The sequence below is a fragment of the Mesoplodon densirostris genome, chromosome 10 (assembly GCF_025265405.1).
Source record: "Mesoplodon densirostris isolate mMesDen1 chromosome 10, mMesDen1 primary haplotype, whole genome shotgun sequence".
Lineage (NCBI taxonomy): Eukaryota > Metazoa > Chordata > Mammalia > Artiodactyla > Ziphiidae > Mesoplodon > Mesoplodon densirostris.
In genome coordinates this window covers 107,360,098-107,378,081 of record NC_082670.1, presented here as the reverse complement: position 1 = coordinate 107,378,081, position 17,984 = coordinate 107,360,098, and the positions used below count along the sequence as shown (strand labels likewise).

Sequence of the window (17,984 nt, the reverse complement as noted above, 5' to 3'; positions counted from 1 at the left end):
GTCATTTGTGACAACATGGATGGACCTTGAGGGCATTATGCTAAGTGAGATAAGCCAGACACAGAAAGACAAATACTGTATGATCTCATGTATATGTGGAATCTTAAAAAAAAATTGAACTAAAAAAATAGTGTATGAATACTTTGGATAGGGTGCATCTTCATTCTATATATTTGGTGCATTACTGTATATACATTATACACACACGTGAATGTTTTCCTGTATTTGTACAGAAAACCAGGTATTCTGAATTTTGGGGCTGATTTCAGAGTGACGCTGACTCATATAGATCTCATCGTCCACGTCCATATCAGATACTGGAACGTGCCTCCGCTGTGCCCTTGTGGAAGGATGTCAGACTTGGGGGTGGGTAAATACACTTTTGGTGGATTCCTGGTTAGTCCAAAAGCCAAAGTACAAGCATGGCCAATCTGTGAGGGTCTCCAGAGCAGTGTTTCCTGGTGTGGGTGCCTTGGAAGAGCAGCTCCACCAGATGGCCAGTGAGTCTGAGGTCAGAGGAACATGGACCTCCAGGGAAGCCTCCTCAAGCTGTTCTCTTGTCTGCAGGACTTTTCAGAGCCTTTAATGCACTGGCTCTCTCTCAAGCAGGGAGTATAGCATGCTGAGTTCCCAAATTTAACATCCAGGGAGCCCTCCTTTTTACCCCAGAGCAGCGGGTGGGGGTGGGGAGGGGTAGACACCAGTCCGCTGAACAGACTGGGGAACAGGTCCTCTTGAGTCACCCCATGGAGGGGGGATCTCCCCTAGGCCTTGACCTAGTCAACATTTGATCCCATTTGAAGCCAATGCAAATGTGGGAGGAGAGCTAACAGAACGCTGGCCTAACATGGATCGAAATGATCACATGCAGGAATGAATGATCAGTCTTGTATTTTGGGTCAGAAATGAAAAGCATTCACTCAACAAAGAGAATACAGTGCTTCCCATGTCTGCGGTGCACCCAGACCTGGGGCCAGAAGACTAAGAAGACCCTGGAGGGCTCAGAACAGCTGGGCGTGTAGGGTAGAGAGGAGCTGGCCTGCCAGGGGGGCGAGCATCTCTCCATGTGTTTCCTGAGCATCTGCTGTGTGCCAGGCCATGGGCCAGGTGCTGGATTGGAGGTCACAGAGAGAAGACGACTGACAGGTCCGGGCTCCATGGACTTCCCCACAGCCAGGGACCGATGGCAGACACACACAGCCTTGCAAAAGTATGCAAAGTCACTTCTGGAAGTGGTAAGTGCTATAAAGACAACAGCACAGCATGACCTACGGGGGAGGCTGTCTCGGCCAGATGGTCAAAGGAGGCCTCCTGGAGGAGGTGGCATCTGGGTGGAGGCCTGCATAATGCTGGGGTGTGCAGGTTACCCACCATCACTCAGCAGCTTCTCTCTGTGGCCATTCTGCTCTGACCTCGGCTCCAGAAGGAGCTAGGGCGGGGGTCTGCACCAGTACCCGGGGGTGCACCACATCCACTGAGCCCTTCTGGCTGGAGAGACACAGGTATAACATAACTGTGATTTATGGAGCACGTCCTGGGTGCCTCGTGGGGTGTAAGTAATCTCAGCTGCCCACACCTGCAAGATGGGTATATTATCATTGCCGTTTGGTCCTGGTCCACAGCCAGGCAATGGGGAAGCTGGGAAGAGAACCGGCAGGTAACTGCAGGGCTGAACTGTTATTCTGGGCGGCACAAATGAGCAAATAAATGGAGAATGTGCCCTGGAGTAGTAAGTGGTGAGGAGAAAAACATGGAAGGTGAAGGGTAGCTGGAGAATGGATGGTCTACACTACACAGGCGGTCCTGGTGAGCGGCTGCCATGTGAGCCGAGGGTGGAAGGACGGGAGAGTGTCCAGGCAGAGAGACCAGCTGGGCCAAAGGCCCTGAGGTGGGAAGGACTTAGTCACGTGTGAGGGTGGGAAGAGGGTGGCAGAGCTGGGGTGGACAGGGGGTCGGGATGCAGGTCATGGAGGTCAGCAAAGCACCAGGGGACCTGTTGGCATTTTATTCTCAGAGCGAGAGGAAGGGTTTTACACAGGGAGACACTGTGGTCACAGCGACCGTGGGGAGACTCTTTGCTGGGTGCCATGTGGTTGGGGGGGTACATTAGGGGGCTGATGGAGTTGGGTGACAACTCCCTGAAGATGGAGATTTGAACCACGGGGTGATGGGGGAGGTGGTGAGAAGTGGACAGACAGGCAGATACACTTTGTAGAATCAAAAGGATGAGCTCAGGTTAGAAATGGGACCAATAGCTTCTCCCCTTTGTACTCCATATCTTCCTGTCCTGCTGCACCAGGAATAAAATATGGAGCATTCCCAGATCCTTGAGTTCCTCTGCATAGGAGACAGGCGCGCGGGCCTCCTGGAAGGGTGAAGGGACATCCTCTTAGGGCCCTAAGCCACCAGGTGCTGGGGTCCTGCGTCCTGTGAATGCTGCTGCTACCTGACAAGGTGGGCTGCGTGACTCGGATGCCAGTGCTCGTGTGGCGGCCTCAGGGCCCACCAACAAAACGGGGTTGTCCAACACGCGGCAGCCTCAAGAATCTCACGTCTGGCACGACCACACAAACAAGAACCCCTCCAGCAGCAGGGAACTCGCCAGCCATCTCAGTCTTGCCACAGAACACCCAGGTGACTTGGTCAGCCTCCACGTGGCTCTGAGCTGAGCTGTAGGTGGACATGCCTCCTTTCGGGGATGGAGAAGACCCACGAGGTGATGGATGAGGAAGGGCTGCCTCTGCTCCTGGCCCTCACCCACCGATCTTCCACGAAAAGATGAAAGACAGGGGTGTGAAGCCCCATGTGACCCACCCTCGCTGGGGTCCTGCCTGATGCAGCCCTCACTCTTCTACGTGTGACACGACCACACACAACCGGATGGAAAAACAGGCAACAAGCACGAACAGGCAACTCACAGAAGAGTCAACCTGCACAGCCAGTAAACATAGGAAGGGATTTCAACCACACGACTTCTCCGGGAAATGTAAATCAAGAGGACAGTGACAAAGCATTTTACACCCATCCCCCAGGCAAAAATGAAGACGTCTGGGCAATCCTGTGTGTTAGCGAGGCCGTAGGTCAACACTGCCGGCTGGAGGAGTGGCACGTGGCACGGTCACTGCAGAAATCAGGGCCATCCTCATACCCTGTGACCAGCAATTCCATTCCTCAGCAAATACCCCCAGAGAAGCACACACGTGGGCCCCGGGAGACGCGCACAGGGAGGCCCGCGGTGGCACTCTGACAGCAGGTGCTCAGAGACAACCCAGACGCCCCTCAACCAAGGCATGGGTGCACAGATGGGGTCTATTCACCACAGCTGAAATGAATCAACAACAGCTAAGAGGAACAACACAGGTGAGCTTTGTTAGTAGTGAGAGGAAAGAAGTAAATTCCAGAAGACTGCCTATAGGGTGATGCGTTTCCTCTGTAAAATTAAACACAACTCCAACTAAATAATGTACTTCTGGGGAACAGATCAGCAGGATAAATTAGACATCAAGATTCAGGATAGAGAAAGTGTGACTTGGCAGGCGGAAGCAGGAGTTGCCTGAGGGATGTTCACAGGGGTGCAAGCTACCGGTCCTTATTCTAACTGTCAAGCTGGTGGTGGATTCAAGGGGGAGTTCCTTGTTTTATTTAAGAAAAGGAAAAACCTGGAGTGGGGTGAACGCCTTCTTGGGTCCCCGAGGGCCACACTGAGCCTGGTTAGCCGTTGATAAACTTGTCGTGGGGTCACATAAGCCCTGGCATTTAAGACCCCCGAGAGCCGGCCTGTCACTTCACCTGAGGCTGCAGACCCCCGCTCCCCGTCCCCTTAGCAATCACACATCGTCTTTGCCCTGATGTTCCCTCTGCCTGGAATCCCATCCACTGACCCGTGAAATTCTTCCCACCCTTCAAGACCCAGACCAAGGCCATCTCCACTGGTCCAATCTGCGCTTTCCACCTGGGAATCTCACCTCCGAGCACCCACCACACCCCATATGCTTTTCCCTAAAGTGCAGACCATGCTGCTCTCTGGCTGCTTGTTATGCGCTGAATTGTGTCCCCTCCCCCAGAATTCATATGCCCAGCCCTAATCCTCAGTAGCTCAGAAAGTGTCTGTATTTGGAGGTATGACCTTTAAAGAGGTGATTGAGTTAAAATGAGGCCATTCGGGTGAGTCCTCTTCCAACCTGACTGGCGCCGTTAGAAGAGGAGATGAGGACATACAGAGACATCAGGGCACGTGCACAGAGGAAAGACCAAATGCAGACACAGGAAGAAGGCGACCCTCTACACACCAAGCATAGGGGCCTCAGAAGAAGCCAACCCTGCTAGCACCTTGATCTTGGACTTCAGCCCCCAGGACTGTGTGTGGAAGTCGCCCAGCCTGCAGTCGGTCCTCATTCCGGCCGCCCGAGCTCCCTGAAAGCCCCACAAATAGTCCCCCTCCCTGGGAGCTGGTGCAGGTGTGGCTCCCAGGCCTGGACAACAACAGCCCTATTGTCAGTGGTCCCGGTGATGGTTTGGGATGGACACACGCCCAGAAGTCAGGCCCCAGATCCAATCAGAGTGAGCTCCAGGGCTCTTGCAGGCGCTGCCACAGAAAGGTCAGGCTCTTTCCTGCAGGACCTGAGCCTGGAGGTTGACCCCCCTGACAGACACCTTTCTGCCCCAGAAGGAGCTGATGCCAGCTCACGTCCCAGGGCTCCCCAAGTCGGCACCCCGACCTTCAGTTCCCGAGGATGCACAATTCCCCTTCCCGCCTGAGGCAGCTTGAATTGGGTTTCGGTTTCCAGCATCCACGAGGGCCTTGCGTGGTCCTGCCCTGGGGCCCTCTCCTCAGATCTAAGCAGTAAAATCCAGAACACTCAGGAGGGGAGACAGAAACATAGGCAGAGCGGGGACCAGACTGGGTGTGAGGAGGCAGAGGAGGGTGAGATCAGCACGGGATGCAGAACCCGTGAAGGGCTGCTGCCCGCCCCCCAATGTCAATCTCCTCCTTCCTGCTCCGTCACAGACCCTTAGCTTATCTTACAGCCGCTCGGAATTAAAAAAATTTAAAAAAGACTACATTTCCCAGCTTCCCTTGCAGCTAGGTGTGTCATGTGACTAGGTCCTGGCCAATGGGAAGTAGGCAGAAGTGTGGGGTGGAGCTTCTGGGAAGTCTCCGCAAAGGCCAGCGATGTGTCCTGCGTCCAGAGTGTGGACTTGATTGCCAGAGTGCCCAAAGACTACACTCCTGATCCCTCACCCCTACAAGGCTGCCCCAGTTGGCTGGTCATTCCCAGAAAGAGGCAATCCCATGAGGGCAGAGCAGTGTTGAAGAGCCTGGAAAGCATAAATCTGAGGCTTGCTTCTTGCTGTCCTGGAGCAGGATGCCTGTTTACACATGAGGAAGCCAAGGCTCAGAGGGCAAGTGACTCCTCAGACTCGCAGGGATCTCATCTTGACCTCCCCTTCCTCTGCTCCCACTGCCACCACCTGAGAAGCCCAGACCAGGGTAACTCCTTCCTAACCAGCCTCCAGATTTTCAGTCTCTCTCTATCCTGGCAGCTCACGGCCAAAGCGGTTCTCCACTGCTGCCACTTGGCCACCTCCTGCCTGGAAGACTGGACCAGACTCCTCACTCCCACACTTGCCCCTCCACTCACCAGAGGAAAATCCAAACCCCGGACTTGACCTGACAGGTGCCACAATGTCTGCCTCCTGGCTCCTTCTCTGACCTCTGAGTCTCTCTGTACTCCAGCCACACCGGCCTCCGTGCTGTTTGTCAAACCACCAAGCACATTCCTGCCTCAGGGCCTTTGCACCTGCCGTCCCCTTTGTCTTCCCTCAGACACCTCCCTCACAAATCCAGAGGCCTTCCCTGACCACAGAGGCTGAAAGGGCAGCCTCCAGCCACAGAGAGCACTCAAGAAATTTTTGCTGAACGCATGAGTGAGTGAATGAATGAATTCTGTACCCACTCTTTAGTGACTCTTCCAGAATTCCCATTAGATTGAATCATATAATGTTGCTATTTTTGTGGGCCTAAAACCACTGACTTGTGGCAGTTTCACATGGTGCAACCTTACTGTGGCAGTCATGCCCCTGCTCAAAGTTCCCCGATATCTCCTACCACCTAGAAATCGAAACTGCGAGCCCTGACCCCACACACCTCCAGGCTCTGGCTCCCACTCCCTTCCAGGTCCCGCAGGCCTGCTGCTCTAGCATGCAATCCCAGGGGTTTTCTTGGCGCCTCTGTTTGCTTAAATCCCCTGAGGCCATCCTACCCAAGTCCTCTTCTCAAAGAATGCTCCTTGCCCCAGGCCTCTGCTCCTGCTCAGTGTATACTGGTATTATAAACTGGTGGGGGCTTCCTTGGTGGCGCAGTGGTTAAGAATCCACCTGCCAATGCAGGGGACACGGGTTCGAGCCCTGGTCTGGGAAGATCCCACATGCCGTGGAGCAGCTAAGCCCGAGCGCCACAACTACTGAGCCTGCCCTCTAGAGCCCACGAGCCACAACTACTGAGCCCACGAGCCACAACTACTGAAGCCCGCGTGCCTAGAGCCCGTGCTCTGCAACAAGAGAAACCTCGACAACGAGAAGCCCATGCACTGAAACGACAAGTAGCCCCCACTCGCCGCAACTAGAGAAAGCCCACGCACAGCAACAAAGTCCCAACGCAGCCAAAAATAAATTAATTAAATAAATTAAAATTTTAAAAAAATTAAATAAATAAATAAATAAATAAACAAACTGGTGGTGCATACTGGCGGTATTCCCCCGCCTCAGGGTGCAACGGATCCCTCAGTCCTACAACTCTGGGCAGCTGGGGGCTTCTGGACAGCTGGGACTCCTTCATCCCAGGGCTCCCTGCACTGGAGCCCTCCTGTTGCACCCTGGCAGGCGTTATTACAATGCCACCAACGGGCTAGCTACTCCAAGACTGCGAGTGATACTGGGATCAGCCCAGTCCTAGGAGACCCTGCCACTCACTTTTTGCTGACCTTGGGCAAGTCCCCCTGAGCCTCAGTTTCCCCATATGTAACATCTCATATGTCAACAAAGACACAGCTCAAAATAATGCCAGAGCTCAGGCCTGGGTCCCAGAAACAGGGGGCATGGGTGTGAGCAGGAGAAGGCAGGAAAACCATAGCGACCACAAGGGAAGGTGCGCAGGATGGTGGGAGATGATACCAGGCAGAGGAATGCGTGAAGCCGAGGCCCCCAAGCAGGACCCAATGCCGTGTGCTTGGGAAACAGGATGAGGCTGGGTGGGCAAGGGGGACAGGAAGATGGGAGCGGATGACGACAGAGGGCAGCGGCGGACCAGTGAGCAGCTGGGATTTCATTCTGAGGGAAGGGGGAGCCTCCCAAGGAGGTTAAGTGGGGAAATGACAGGATCTGATTTCCATTTACAGAGGACAACCCTGCCCACAGGAGGGTTTGCAGGATGGCCGGGGGCAGACGGAGGCTGGGAGGTACCACCTGCGTGACCCGAGGGGGAGCGAGTGAGGGCGTGGAGCAGTGGCCAGACTTGGGGTGGATCTTTTCAACATGAACTGGATTTGCTGATGTCGGGGCTGAAGGAGACAGAGAACCCAGGGGTGCCCTGTGAGCAGTCAAGCAGGCTGGGTGAACCACTGCAGCCGAGGGACCTGAGGCTGACCCGACTTTCAGGGAAGTTCACTGCTCGATTCAGCAGTGAAGCTGCAGGGCTCCCGGCCCCCCAGTCCAGACGCACACAAGCGAGAAGACACACAACATGGCCTTCCCCACATCGACCGGGACCTCCTGGCAACCAACGTTGTTCCCGTGCCCTTTCCACCAGGCTTTTCTCACAATTGCTTTGGAAACCAAATGTGTGGCCCAACACTCTGTGTGCGTGTCTGTATGTGTATACCTGCATGACACACCATTCCCATAAAACAGGGGTTGGAAATTCAAATGCCCACAGCGGCCAGGCAAGTCATATAAGGGGATTGGGTGGCAATGCAGAAGGGTGGGGACTGTGGCAGTGAATGGGCTGCCCAGGCTCCACCTAAAGGGCGCTGTGTTCTCAGCTGCAGCCCATTATTAACTAAGTGGGCACAGGTGTAAGCTATCCGTAGATCTGCCAATTTTTCAAAAGGAGCCAGAAGTTCATATTTTTAGGTGAAACAGATAGTTTTGAAATTTGGGCTTCAATTTAAAAAACAGTATCGGTGCTGTATCAACCAGTTAGCATTTGGACCACTGGCTGCTGGTTTGCAACTCTACTGGGAACAGTTGGTGGTGGATTCCAATTGGAGAGCTGACCCTCATCAGCAGACCTAAATTCAAGTTGTGGCACCTGCAGGATCCCATATCTAGGGCATTCCAGCCCGCGGCAGAGAACGGGGTCCCAGAGCACTCCTGAGGCATTTTGGTCTCCCCATAGTTTACAAGACCCCACTTGGGGTGTCTGGATGAGCACATACCCACTTTGAGCTCCTTTCCGAAGACGGTGCGCTCCCCCAGCGCCGAGCAGTTCCAGCGGCCATTGCGGAACTGAAACTGACACTCGTCCAGGCCCATTTGCGAGCCTTCTCCTATGACGATGATGGCGTCGGGCCGGCTCTGGCAGATCGCCCGCTGTCTGGGAGCCAGGCCTGGGATCTTGTTACAGATGATGCTCGCGCCCAGAGCTACCACCGAGGAGAAGCCACTGGAGCAGGGGACACAGAGAGACGGAGCGTTAGGCCAGCAAGGTGGGGGGCACACCTACAGGCCCTCCCTAGGCATCCAGCCCTGCCCTCCCCCTGCTACTGCTCCCAGCACGGGTCTCTCAACTTTTTTCATACTGCACCCCCAACCCATGTTAACTCATTTATAATACCCATCGGTACTTGTACCATGTGTATATTCAATATTAGTGAGGCTTAATTTCTTTTTTAGACACAAAGAAAGGCGATGCATGTCACAAATATACTGTCAAATGAACTAAGCCAGTTGCCTTTGCATCTATGGGAGAATTCAATTGAGATGAAGTTTAAAGTCATGCAAAATGGAACTGCACTGTTTAGGGGTCATCTCTGGGTGGTAAAACTGCAAAGGTAACCACCAAGTTTCACGTAGCATTTGCCTCTGAAAGGGGGATGGGTGCACAGATGTTGATTAAAGAAAAAAAACTGTTCAGACATGTTATGTGTGTACAACATAATGTATGTATATGTTTTATTTTTAAAAAATCTTTAAAGAGCAACTGTGAATAAAAGTTGTAGTATTTCCTTCCTGCATGCCAATGGAATATGTGTATCCCACTCCAGGCATAACTGGCCTAGAGGACACTTATGACTACCGCAGCGAGGTTCCTGTCTTCCCAGCGCATTCACAGGTACGTACTAGGCACCTAGCTAGGCACCTAGCAGGGCACCAGGCTCCCAGGCACCATGCTGGGAGACAGGCAAGGCCCTGCCTTCGAGGGGCTATGGAGGGAGACCATGCAAATGTCTCAAATGAACACAACACAACATTCAGTGACATGCACTACAAAGAAAATAAATGAAGATGCTGTAATAACAAGTAGTGGTGGGTCTGGGAGGGAAGGGAGAGGGGCTGCTTTAGCATGAGTGGTCAAGGAGGGCCTCCCTGAGGAGGTAACAGTGCAGCAGAGACCTGAATGGTCAGGAACCAGCCATGGGAAGGTCTGGGGAAGAGTATTCTGGGCAGAGGGAACAGAAGATGCAAAGTCCTGGGAAGGGAACAAGCTTGGGATCGCTAAGGAACAGAAAGAACCCACAGAACCCAATGCAGAACCAGGGCTCAGTGCGGGGGGTCTGAGGAGAGGGGATGGCTCAGGGCTGATCTTTCTCGGTACATCAAGAAGCACCGAAGGGCTGGAAGCAGGTTACTGACAGGATCCCATGCCTCCAGCCCCAGGGGGGAGAGGATTGCAGGGCTCCAGAACAAGAGCAGGGAGAGTGGGCAGGCCAGAGGTGGCTTGGCCTTGGTGGCCGTAGTGGGGGTGGCTGCAGATGGCGGTGACCCAGCTCACTGATGGATGAGGTGGAGCCGATGGGAGGGCTGGGGAAGGGTACAAGGGAAAGAGAGGCGTCAGTGTGACTCGTGGGTATCTGGCCTGAGGGTGGGCCCACTTCCTAATAGCAAGATAACCCCAAAGGGGCTCCAATGGTAGCCCTGACAATGCAGCTAGCCCCCCCTTTACACAGAGATGGCCCACTTGTCTGGAGCTTCCTTTTGTACAATCCTTTAAAGGTCATCAAGCATCCTTTGAAAGAGAAGGCCTCATTCTGGTTATAATAATGAGCTCCCATTTACATGGGCCATGGTCAACAGCTGGGCTAAGTGCCTCGTCTTTCCAGTCCAGGCTCAGCTGTGGGAAGTTGTTCTGGAATTGGGATTTCTCAATGCGAGGGTCCCCTGACCAACACCACAAGAGCTGAGGTGACCCCACTCCGCTCGAAGCACAGAACTGCCGCTGCTGCTACACACCAGCCCTCTTCCTGCCTCAGGCCCTCGATCCTTGCTGGTCCCTCTCCCTGGAAGCCCTCTCACCCCCTGACCTTCACACGGTTGGCTTCTTGCCACCATCCAAGTGACCTCAAGGGTCACCTCCCTGACCATCCCACCTAAGGGAACCTGCCTCTCCACCCCATCCCTCCTAACTTTCCATCACAATCTGTTTTGTTTACTCAATATTCTTGATTACTCATGGTCTTCTGAAATGTTTTAATGTATGTGTTTGTTTTTAACCTGTGTGCTTGCTTGTTTATCACCTTTCTCATTAGACCATCAGCTCCTTGAGGACAGGGAGGCTGTCTGCTGGCTCACTAAATGGATTGTGGAGCTTCAAAAATGTCACTCAGGGTGAGCGCCTATTACACAGCAGGTGCCCCTAGTTATGCCTTGAATGCACCCGGGAACTTCTGCAGCAGCCCTGTTATATGCAAATGCAGTATGGCAGGTCTTACCACTAACTCTAGACCACTCGGCCTTTCTAAACAGCCCTATAGGGCAAGAATCACCATCTCCATTTCACATCTCCACTTTGCGTAGCTGAGAACCAAGGCTCACCGAGGTTGAGGCCTGGAGGCTAGCAGGTGATGGTTCTAAAACAGGACCCTAGCAAGAGCTCTCGGTCATTCGTCTCAGCCACTCAAAGAGAGTCTAACACGGAGCTAGGATATTTTAAATGTTTCAGGAAGACGCAGCACAGAAAGAGGAGGTCAAGTGGAGATGCTCTGGCCACAAGTCAGGAGGAACCTCTCGACACCTAGTTGACCACCAGGAAATCCCTACACCGGCAGAGGGTGAAACTATATATTGGGGTAAAAAATGCACAGGCACCATAGTCTCGCAGCTAAGAGCTCAGGTCTAGGGTGCCATCTAAGCTTCCTTCACCTAGTAGCTGTGTGACCTTGGGCAAGTTACATACCCTCTCTGTACTTCCATTTTCCCATCGCTAAAATGAGGATATTAACTAGACCTCACCTCATAGGGCTGCTGAAAAATTAAATGTGTCAAAACATGGGAAGTGCCCCGAAGGTGTCAGGCACACAGTGAGTACTCAATAAATGAGCTGCTGTGGTAGTTGTTATTATTGCATCTGATTGTTACAAAAAGGCTAGTGCTTGAGTCACTTAAACTATCCAAATAAAATAAGAACACCACAGGTGCCCTACCATCCATCCAAGGAACCGAAAGGCCTCCCATGCCCATTTTACAGATGTATAACCCGAGGTGCAGAGAGCAGCAGCAGGGCCTGGCCCCAAACCGCCCTGCAACTCCTCCCGACCTGGCCCTCTCCCCACCCCAAAGGGCGGCAGCGGGGCGGAAGGCCGGCGCCCTCCCTCCGGGCAGCTGGGCCCCTGCGGGGACTATGAGGTCTCGGCGCCGCCGGCGGGAGGTCGGGCGGGCGGGGCGGCCAGGGGAGGTTATTTTCTGTTGTTTTCCCTTTCTCTCTCCCCTCCCGGGTCCCTCCGCCCCGTTTCTAATTAAAAAGGAGATAAAGCCGCACGCGGCCAGCGCCAATCAGCCCGACCGGCTTCCTGGATGCTGGATGCGCGCGGGACGGCGGGGCGCGGGCCAAGATGAAGATTAAAGCAGGGGGAAAAAAAAGAAAAGCCACCCAGATGCGGGCGAATCAATAACACTTAAAACACACCGGCAGGCAGGCAGCGCGCGAGCCTCGCAGCCGCCTCTCCGCCCGCGGTCGCGTCTCGGCCCGCGGTCAGATCTGGCAGCCGCTTGGTCCGCTCTGTGCGCACCTGCTGGCCGCCACGGCCGGTCAACTTAAGAAATCCCCACGTCAGAGCCGCGGGGTGGGGAAGCGGGGGAGTGGTAGTGACAAAACACAAAGGATCCACCACACACACACACCATCGCCGCAGCCCCTGCAGTCCGACCTCTCCCCGAGCGGAGCTGGGGGAGCAGGTTGCGTGAAACCTGCCAAGGTGGCCCTTGAGCGTCAGAACCTCTACCCATCCCTAAAGCCCCCGCCCCCACCTCCTGTGCTTCACGCGCATTATCTCCGAAGTACAAAGGGTGACTGGCCGCGCAAATGCAGCTCCAAGACGCGTCCCGAGCCGCCCCCTCCCACCTTCCAGCCAGCGCGCCGCCCCGGCCCCACCTCCTAGAAAGGCTGGTGCGAGGCAGGGAGGGCTGCTCCGCGGGCGAGCCGGCCGCCTCGGGTGCCCAGTTTTAGGGGGCGGGGTGCCCCGCCTCTCTCTGGCGCTGGCTCTGCGAGCTTGTCTCCCTGGGTGTCTCGGGCCATCTCTAGTTCTACCTTTGTGTGCGTCTGTTAGGGTGGTTGGCGCTGTCCCCTTCGCCTGGGATGGGGCTCCGGGAGTCTGAGGGTCCTTGGGAACCGGGTGGTGCCAAGGCTCTGAGGAGCGGTTTGTGTTTTTGCCAGCGAACGTCCCTCCCTCCGGGTACCTGTTCCCAGTTCATGGACCGGCCCCGCCTGCCGCCCGGGGACTGCCCTGTACTAGGAGCGGCTGTGCCCGCGCCTCTGTGTACAGAGTTCCTTTCGGGCTCTGGGGGCTGAGCTCCCTGCGAGCGGCTGTGGTCCTGGCTGGGTGTTCCCGCTGGACCTGCTGTTCCCATGCCCTGGTCTGAAGGGTCCTTGGGAGACGCTGACCTTTGCAGCGGCTAGCCCTCTTCAGAGTCCCCCAAGCTGGAGCGTCCCTATTGGCTGTCCTTGGTTTGGGGGGCTTCCAGCCTCAGGCGTTCTCAGAACGGCCGGTCCCCTTGCGCGTGTCTCTGGAGCTGTGCGCGCCCCTGGGGCTCCCGCCCGAGGGGGGCCTTTGTGCGCCCACCGCTCCCGCACCGCGCCCACCCGGCGTCTCTGAGGAGCCAAGGAAGTTGGCGACCGGCGGCGGCTCGCGGGCGGCGCAACCCCTCCCCAAGCCACGCCAACTTTGCCGGGACGCGCGTGCAGGAGGTGCGAGCGGCCCTTACCCGATCCGGAGGTAGACCATGCCCAGGCTGAGAAAGAGGTGGCCCAGGCAGCGCCGCGCTTTCCGGTTCATAGTCCCCGCTGGCCTCCGGGGCCGCGGGCCGGGCTGTGCTGATCCCGCGGGCCGGCCCTGGCGGGGCAATCAACATAGCCCGCCCGGGAGGCGCGGGCCGAGGCTTCCCGGGGCCGTCTGTCGTGCGCCCGTCCGCGCGCTCGGCGCCTGAGCCTCGCCGGGAGCGCGGGAGCCACGGAGCGGGAGGAGGGAGGGAGGAGCGAGCGCGGCACGGGGCGACGCCGGGCTGCGCGCGAGCGGCCGGTGCAAGTGTGCGAGGCGCGGAGAGTGCGGGGGCGCTGCAGCCTCCCGCCCCCGCCCCTCCCTCCTTCCCTCCTTTCTCCCGTCCCTCCCCCGCCCCTCCCCCACCCGCCTCCCCGGAGCGCCCGCCCCGCGCCCCCGCGCCCGCGGGACAGGGCCGCCTGCTCCAAGCGCGCTCGCGCTTGCCCCACGCGCTCCCGCGGCGCCCCCTCCCGGCTCCGGGGCGCGGAGCTGGTCCGGGCAGTGGGAGTCCGGAGGGGCTCCACCCGACGCTAACTCGTAAATTGCGGGGCGAGCGGAGGCTCAGGGACTGCCCTCAGGTTGGCGGGAATCGGGGCTCAGCCGAGAACCCTCTCGCCCTGGCCTGCGTCCCCGTCCCCGCGGCCCGGCCGAGCGCTCGGAGCTGTGGGGTGTTAGGGCGCACCCAGGTTCCTCCCTCCCTTGGCTTCCAGCCCAACTTCAGGGGAGGGCGCCCCCTTACGCAGGGCTACTGGTGGTGCGGGGACGACTGGCTCAGAGTACTCCTCCCCGCCCCCGTCTATTCGAGGCGGGGAGGCAGGTGGGTGCCCAGGTGAGACAGCCTCCTCTGGAGTCCCGCTCCTAGAGGAAAGTCGGAGTCGGGCTGAGGCCTGGATGCCCCGCACGCAACCCAGACGTGGGGCGCCCGAGTAGCCGTAAGGCTCCGGGCGCAGCCGGCTGTTCAGCGCGCTCTCGCGGCGACACCTGGCGGGCGCGACGGGCGGTGCAGCTCCGCCTCGCTCCCGGGGACAGCGTCCAGGCTGACCAGAGGTCCTGATCCTTTCCTGTGAGAGACACCCCAGTCCAGTGAGCTAGGGGGAGGTTGGACTCAAGTTTCAGCTGAAGAAATCGAGGCTCAGGGGCGCAAAGGTGTTTTCCCACAGTCACCAGCTGGTGAATGGCAGCGCTAGATTGGAAACAAGGCGTGCCTGACTCTAGTTAACAGCCCCCCTCCCCAGGGCTATTACTTCTGAATTGCTTTTCTAAATTACACACACGTGGGGACTTCCCTGGCGGTCCAGTGGTTAGGACTCCGCTCTTTCACTGCTGGAGGCTCGGGTTCGATCCCTGGTTGGGGGAACCAAAATCTCGCAGTCTGGGGAACTAAGATCCTACAACCGCATGGCACAGCCGGGAAAAAAAAAAAAAGAAAATCATACACGTTCCCTGAAAACCACTATTCTTGCCTTCATTCCCATTCCACAGATCTCTGTGCCAGGCACCAGGGTGGGCACCGTGGATACAATGAGGGACAAGGACAACATCCTGCTCTCGGAGCTGGTGGAAGAGGCAGACCAGAAGTAAACAAATGTATCATTTGAGACATCACAGGCGCAAGTGCAGACAATAAAGCAGAGTGATGGGAGAGGCACTGCTGGGGCTGGAGTGTTGATTTTAGATGTGAGGAGGTGGCCTGAAGGACACGGGAGCCACGGGCCCAGCAGCACACGACGAGGAGGCAGTGCAAAGGCTCAGAGGTGGGCGGGGCCCCAGGAGGGCCAGGGGCTGCTCCAGAAAGAGAAGGAAGCGCAGCGGGCCCCAGGGAGGAGATGGGGGCATGCGGATCCCCCAGAGCTGTGTGGGCACGTGCGGAGCTCAGCTTTCAGCACAGAGTTTGGTGGGAAGACGTTGGAGAGATCAAAGAAAGGGGGACTCATGTGACTTGTGTGTTCAAAGGCTGCCCTGTGGAGAGTCCACGGGGGGCATGGAGAGGGCTGGGCAAAGTGGGACAGACCAGAGAGGAGGCTACCCTGTGGTCCAGGTACCAGACATGGGTGGCTTCACTTTGTGTGGCCTCTCAGTGAGAGGTGGGTCCTCCGTGTCTCCCTGCTTGAGTCTGGGCGGGCCAGTGAGGGCTTGGCCCAGTAAGGTGACAGAGTGACACCACAAGCCCCCTTCTGTCTTGTTGCCTGGAACACTGCTCTGCAGCCCTGAGCCACCAGGGGAAGAATCTGTAGGCTGCCATGTTGTGAGGAAGCCCAGGCACATGCAGAGGCCGTGGGGGGCGTTCCAGTCCCCCATCCACGTTGAGGTTCGCCTTGGAATTACCCCAGCCCAGGCGCCAGACGTGTGGGTGAAGGAGCCTCTAGGAGAGCCCAGCCACCAGCCATCGTGTCTTCCCATCTTCCCGGCAGAGGCACTGCGGACAGTGGCTTCTATGGTCATCCCAGTGTGCCCTGCCCAAGCTCCGAGCCCCATAACCTGGGAGTATAATGAAATGGTTATTTTATGCCACTGTGTCTTGGGGTCCCTTGTTGCATAGCAATTGTAACTGGAACAACTAGGGTGGACATGGGGTGCAGACAGGAGGGAGGAGGCTGGCACACGAGTAGCTCTGATGGGACTTGGAAGGAGTCAGTGGGGAGGGGCAGAGGGAGAGAGAGAGAGAAGCGAGGAAGCAGCAGTGTCCTCCATGCTGGCTGGGGTGCCTGCGTGGAGAGAGGCGGCAGTGAGTGACTGGGGCGGGGACGGAGCCACCAGGATTTGGAGAAAAAGTCACAGGCCTGTCCTGGCCATCCCCTGCCTCCTGTCTTTCTCCCAGCCCTGAGCAGTCTGCCTCCAGAACGTCACTCACACGTGCTCTTTCTATTCTACATGCGCTGTCATTCTTAGGCCAAAGATGTGCTCACGTCACAAATGTTAGGGGATGTTCATGACCAGGACGTTGGAGCAGGTGCCGGAGACATAACAGTGGATCAAATAAATTCAGGGTCCGCCCTCCAGAAGCAACTAGTTTGAGGACCAATTTAATGATCAGTTACATAGGTAGCAAGTGCTACGTGCCAGCTGCTGTCATTAAGAGCGTCAGTGTATTAAGTCATTTAGTCCTCTAACAATACTATGAGATAGGTGTTAGTGTTCTAGCTAATACAATGGTTGTCAGAATTATCATCATTTTACAGTATGGGAAAAATGAATCGTGGAGGGATTGAATATACTCCCAAACTCCCACAGCCAGTACATGGCACAGCTGGGATTTGAACCTGGAGAGTTTTTAGCTTTAGCGTCTGCTCTTAGCCCCTCAATTATGCTGCCCATCTCCTGGAGAAGAGAGACTTGGGCCATTGCAATAGAAATGGTATCGGGCCTCAAGATGGGGGACACACAGAGAACTGTGGGAACACAGAGAAGGGGGCTCCAAATCCAGCATGGGGGGTCAGGGAAGGCTTCCTGGAGGAGGTATACCTAAACGGGGATCTGGAAGAAATGTGTTGGTGTGAACCAGGTAGAGTTTTTGGAGCCAGGGGAAGCAGGCCTAGAGAATGGAGGAACGGAGTGGAGGAGGGTTGCAGAGATGAGGCCCAAGAGAGGGTCTGGGGATACATTCAGAGCGTATTCATAAGTTTGGGCCTTCTCAGAAAGGGACGCAGGCGGGTGACGGCACCTGATTTGTGTTTCAGAAGGCTCGTGGCAGCTGTTATGGGACCAGTAGAAGGGGGCAGAAGTGAGGCAGAAGGTCTTAACCGTTATCCAGGGAGAAAAGGCCCGGCCCGGACAAGAGTCAAGGGGAGAAGTGGGGGGACCGGAGGTGGTCTGAAGGCAGGGTAGACAGTGAGGAAGCCCCAGGACAGGATCAGTGTGGCTGATGAGGACAACCCAGGGGAAGCTGGTCTGAGGCCCATGGACTTGGTTTTGGAGGTGCCAAGTTGGGTGTGTCTGTGGGTCACAGAAGCGACAGGTGGACGTGTGTGCCGGGCACGCAGGAGGGAGGGTGCCCGGGGTCTCCGCAGCTAGAAGCGGGCAGTCGTCAAGCCAAGGCGGGGGTGGGGTGCTGTGCGGGAGCCACAGGGGCTGAGCGTGGTGTAAAGAGCAAGCTGGGAGCCGGAGCTTCGGGAACCGGTTGGGAGCCCCTGAGGGAAGCAGGGGAGGCGCAAGGGGCTTGCAGGGTCAGACCCTGCAGGGGAGGCAAGGACTGAGAAGGGAACACACTCAGCTCCCTGGCGTTCAAAGATCCTCCCTTCAGCGGCTTTCCCTTTCAGCCACCCCTAGCGGGCCTGGGGCAGGGCTTGGGGCTGGGGGCTTTGGTGCCCCCTGCTGGACGCAGAGAGCGGCTGCTTGGATCCCAAGGCTGGCATTAGCCGGTATTAACACACTGGGTCGGCTGCTTGCCAGACCCTGCTCTAAGTGTGGGCTCTAAGCTGGGTCCACGTTTATCTCTGTGACCTTGGGAGAGCTCCTTACATGTCTCCTTGCCTCGTCTGTAAACTGGGGGTGGTAACAGATTCTACCTCCGAGGGT

At 56.5% G+C, this 17,984-nt stretch overlaps 1 protein-coding gene across 1 annotated transcript in view; it reads right to left on the bottom strand.

Moving 5' to 3' along the window:
• The window catches only part of WNT7A (Wnt family member 7A), a 66,594-nt gene extending 52,971 nt beyond the window's left edge, over positions 1-13,623 (bottom strand). The window contains exons 1-2 of the mRNA XM_060110042.1: positions 13,417-13,623; positions 8,436-8,662 (exon numbers count right to left, since the gene is read on the bottom strand). Coding sequence (XP_059966025.1) covers positions 8,436-8,662; positions 13,417-13,487 — 298 coding nt within the window. The 5' untranslated portion in view covers positions 13,488-13,623. The remainder of the gene's footprint in view (positions 1-8,435; positions 8,663-13,416) is intronic.
• Positions 13,624-17,984: the final 4,361 nt, after the last annotated feature.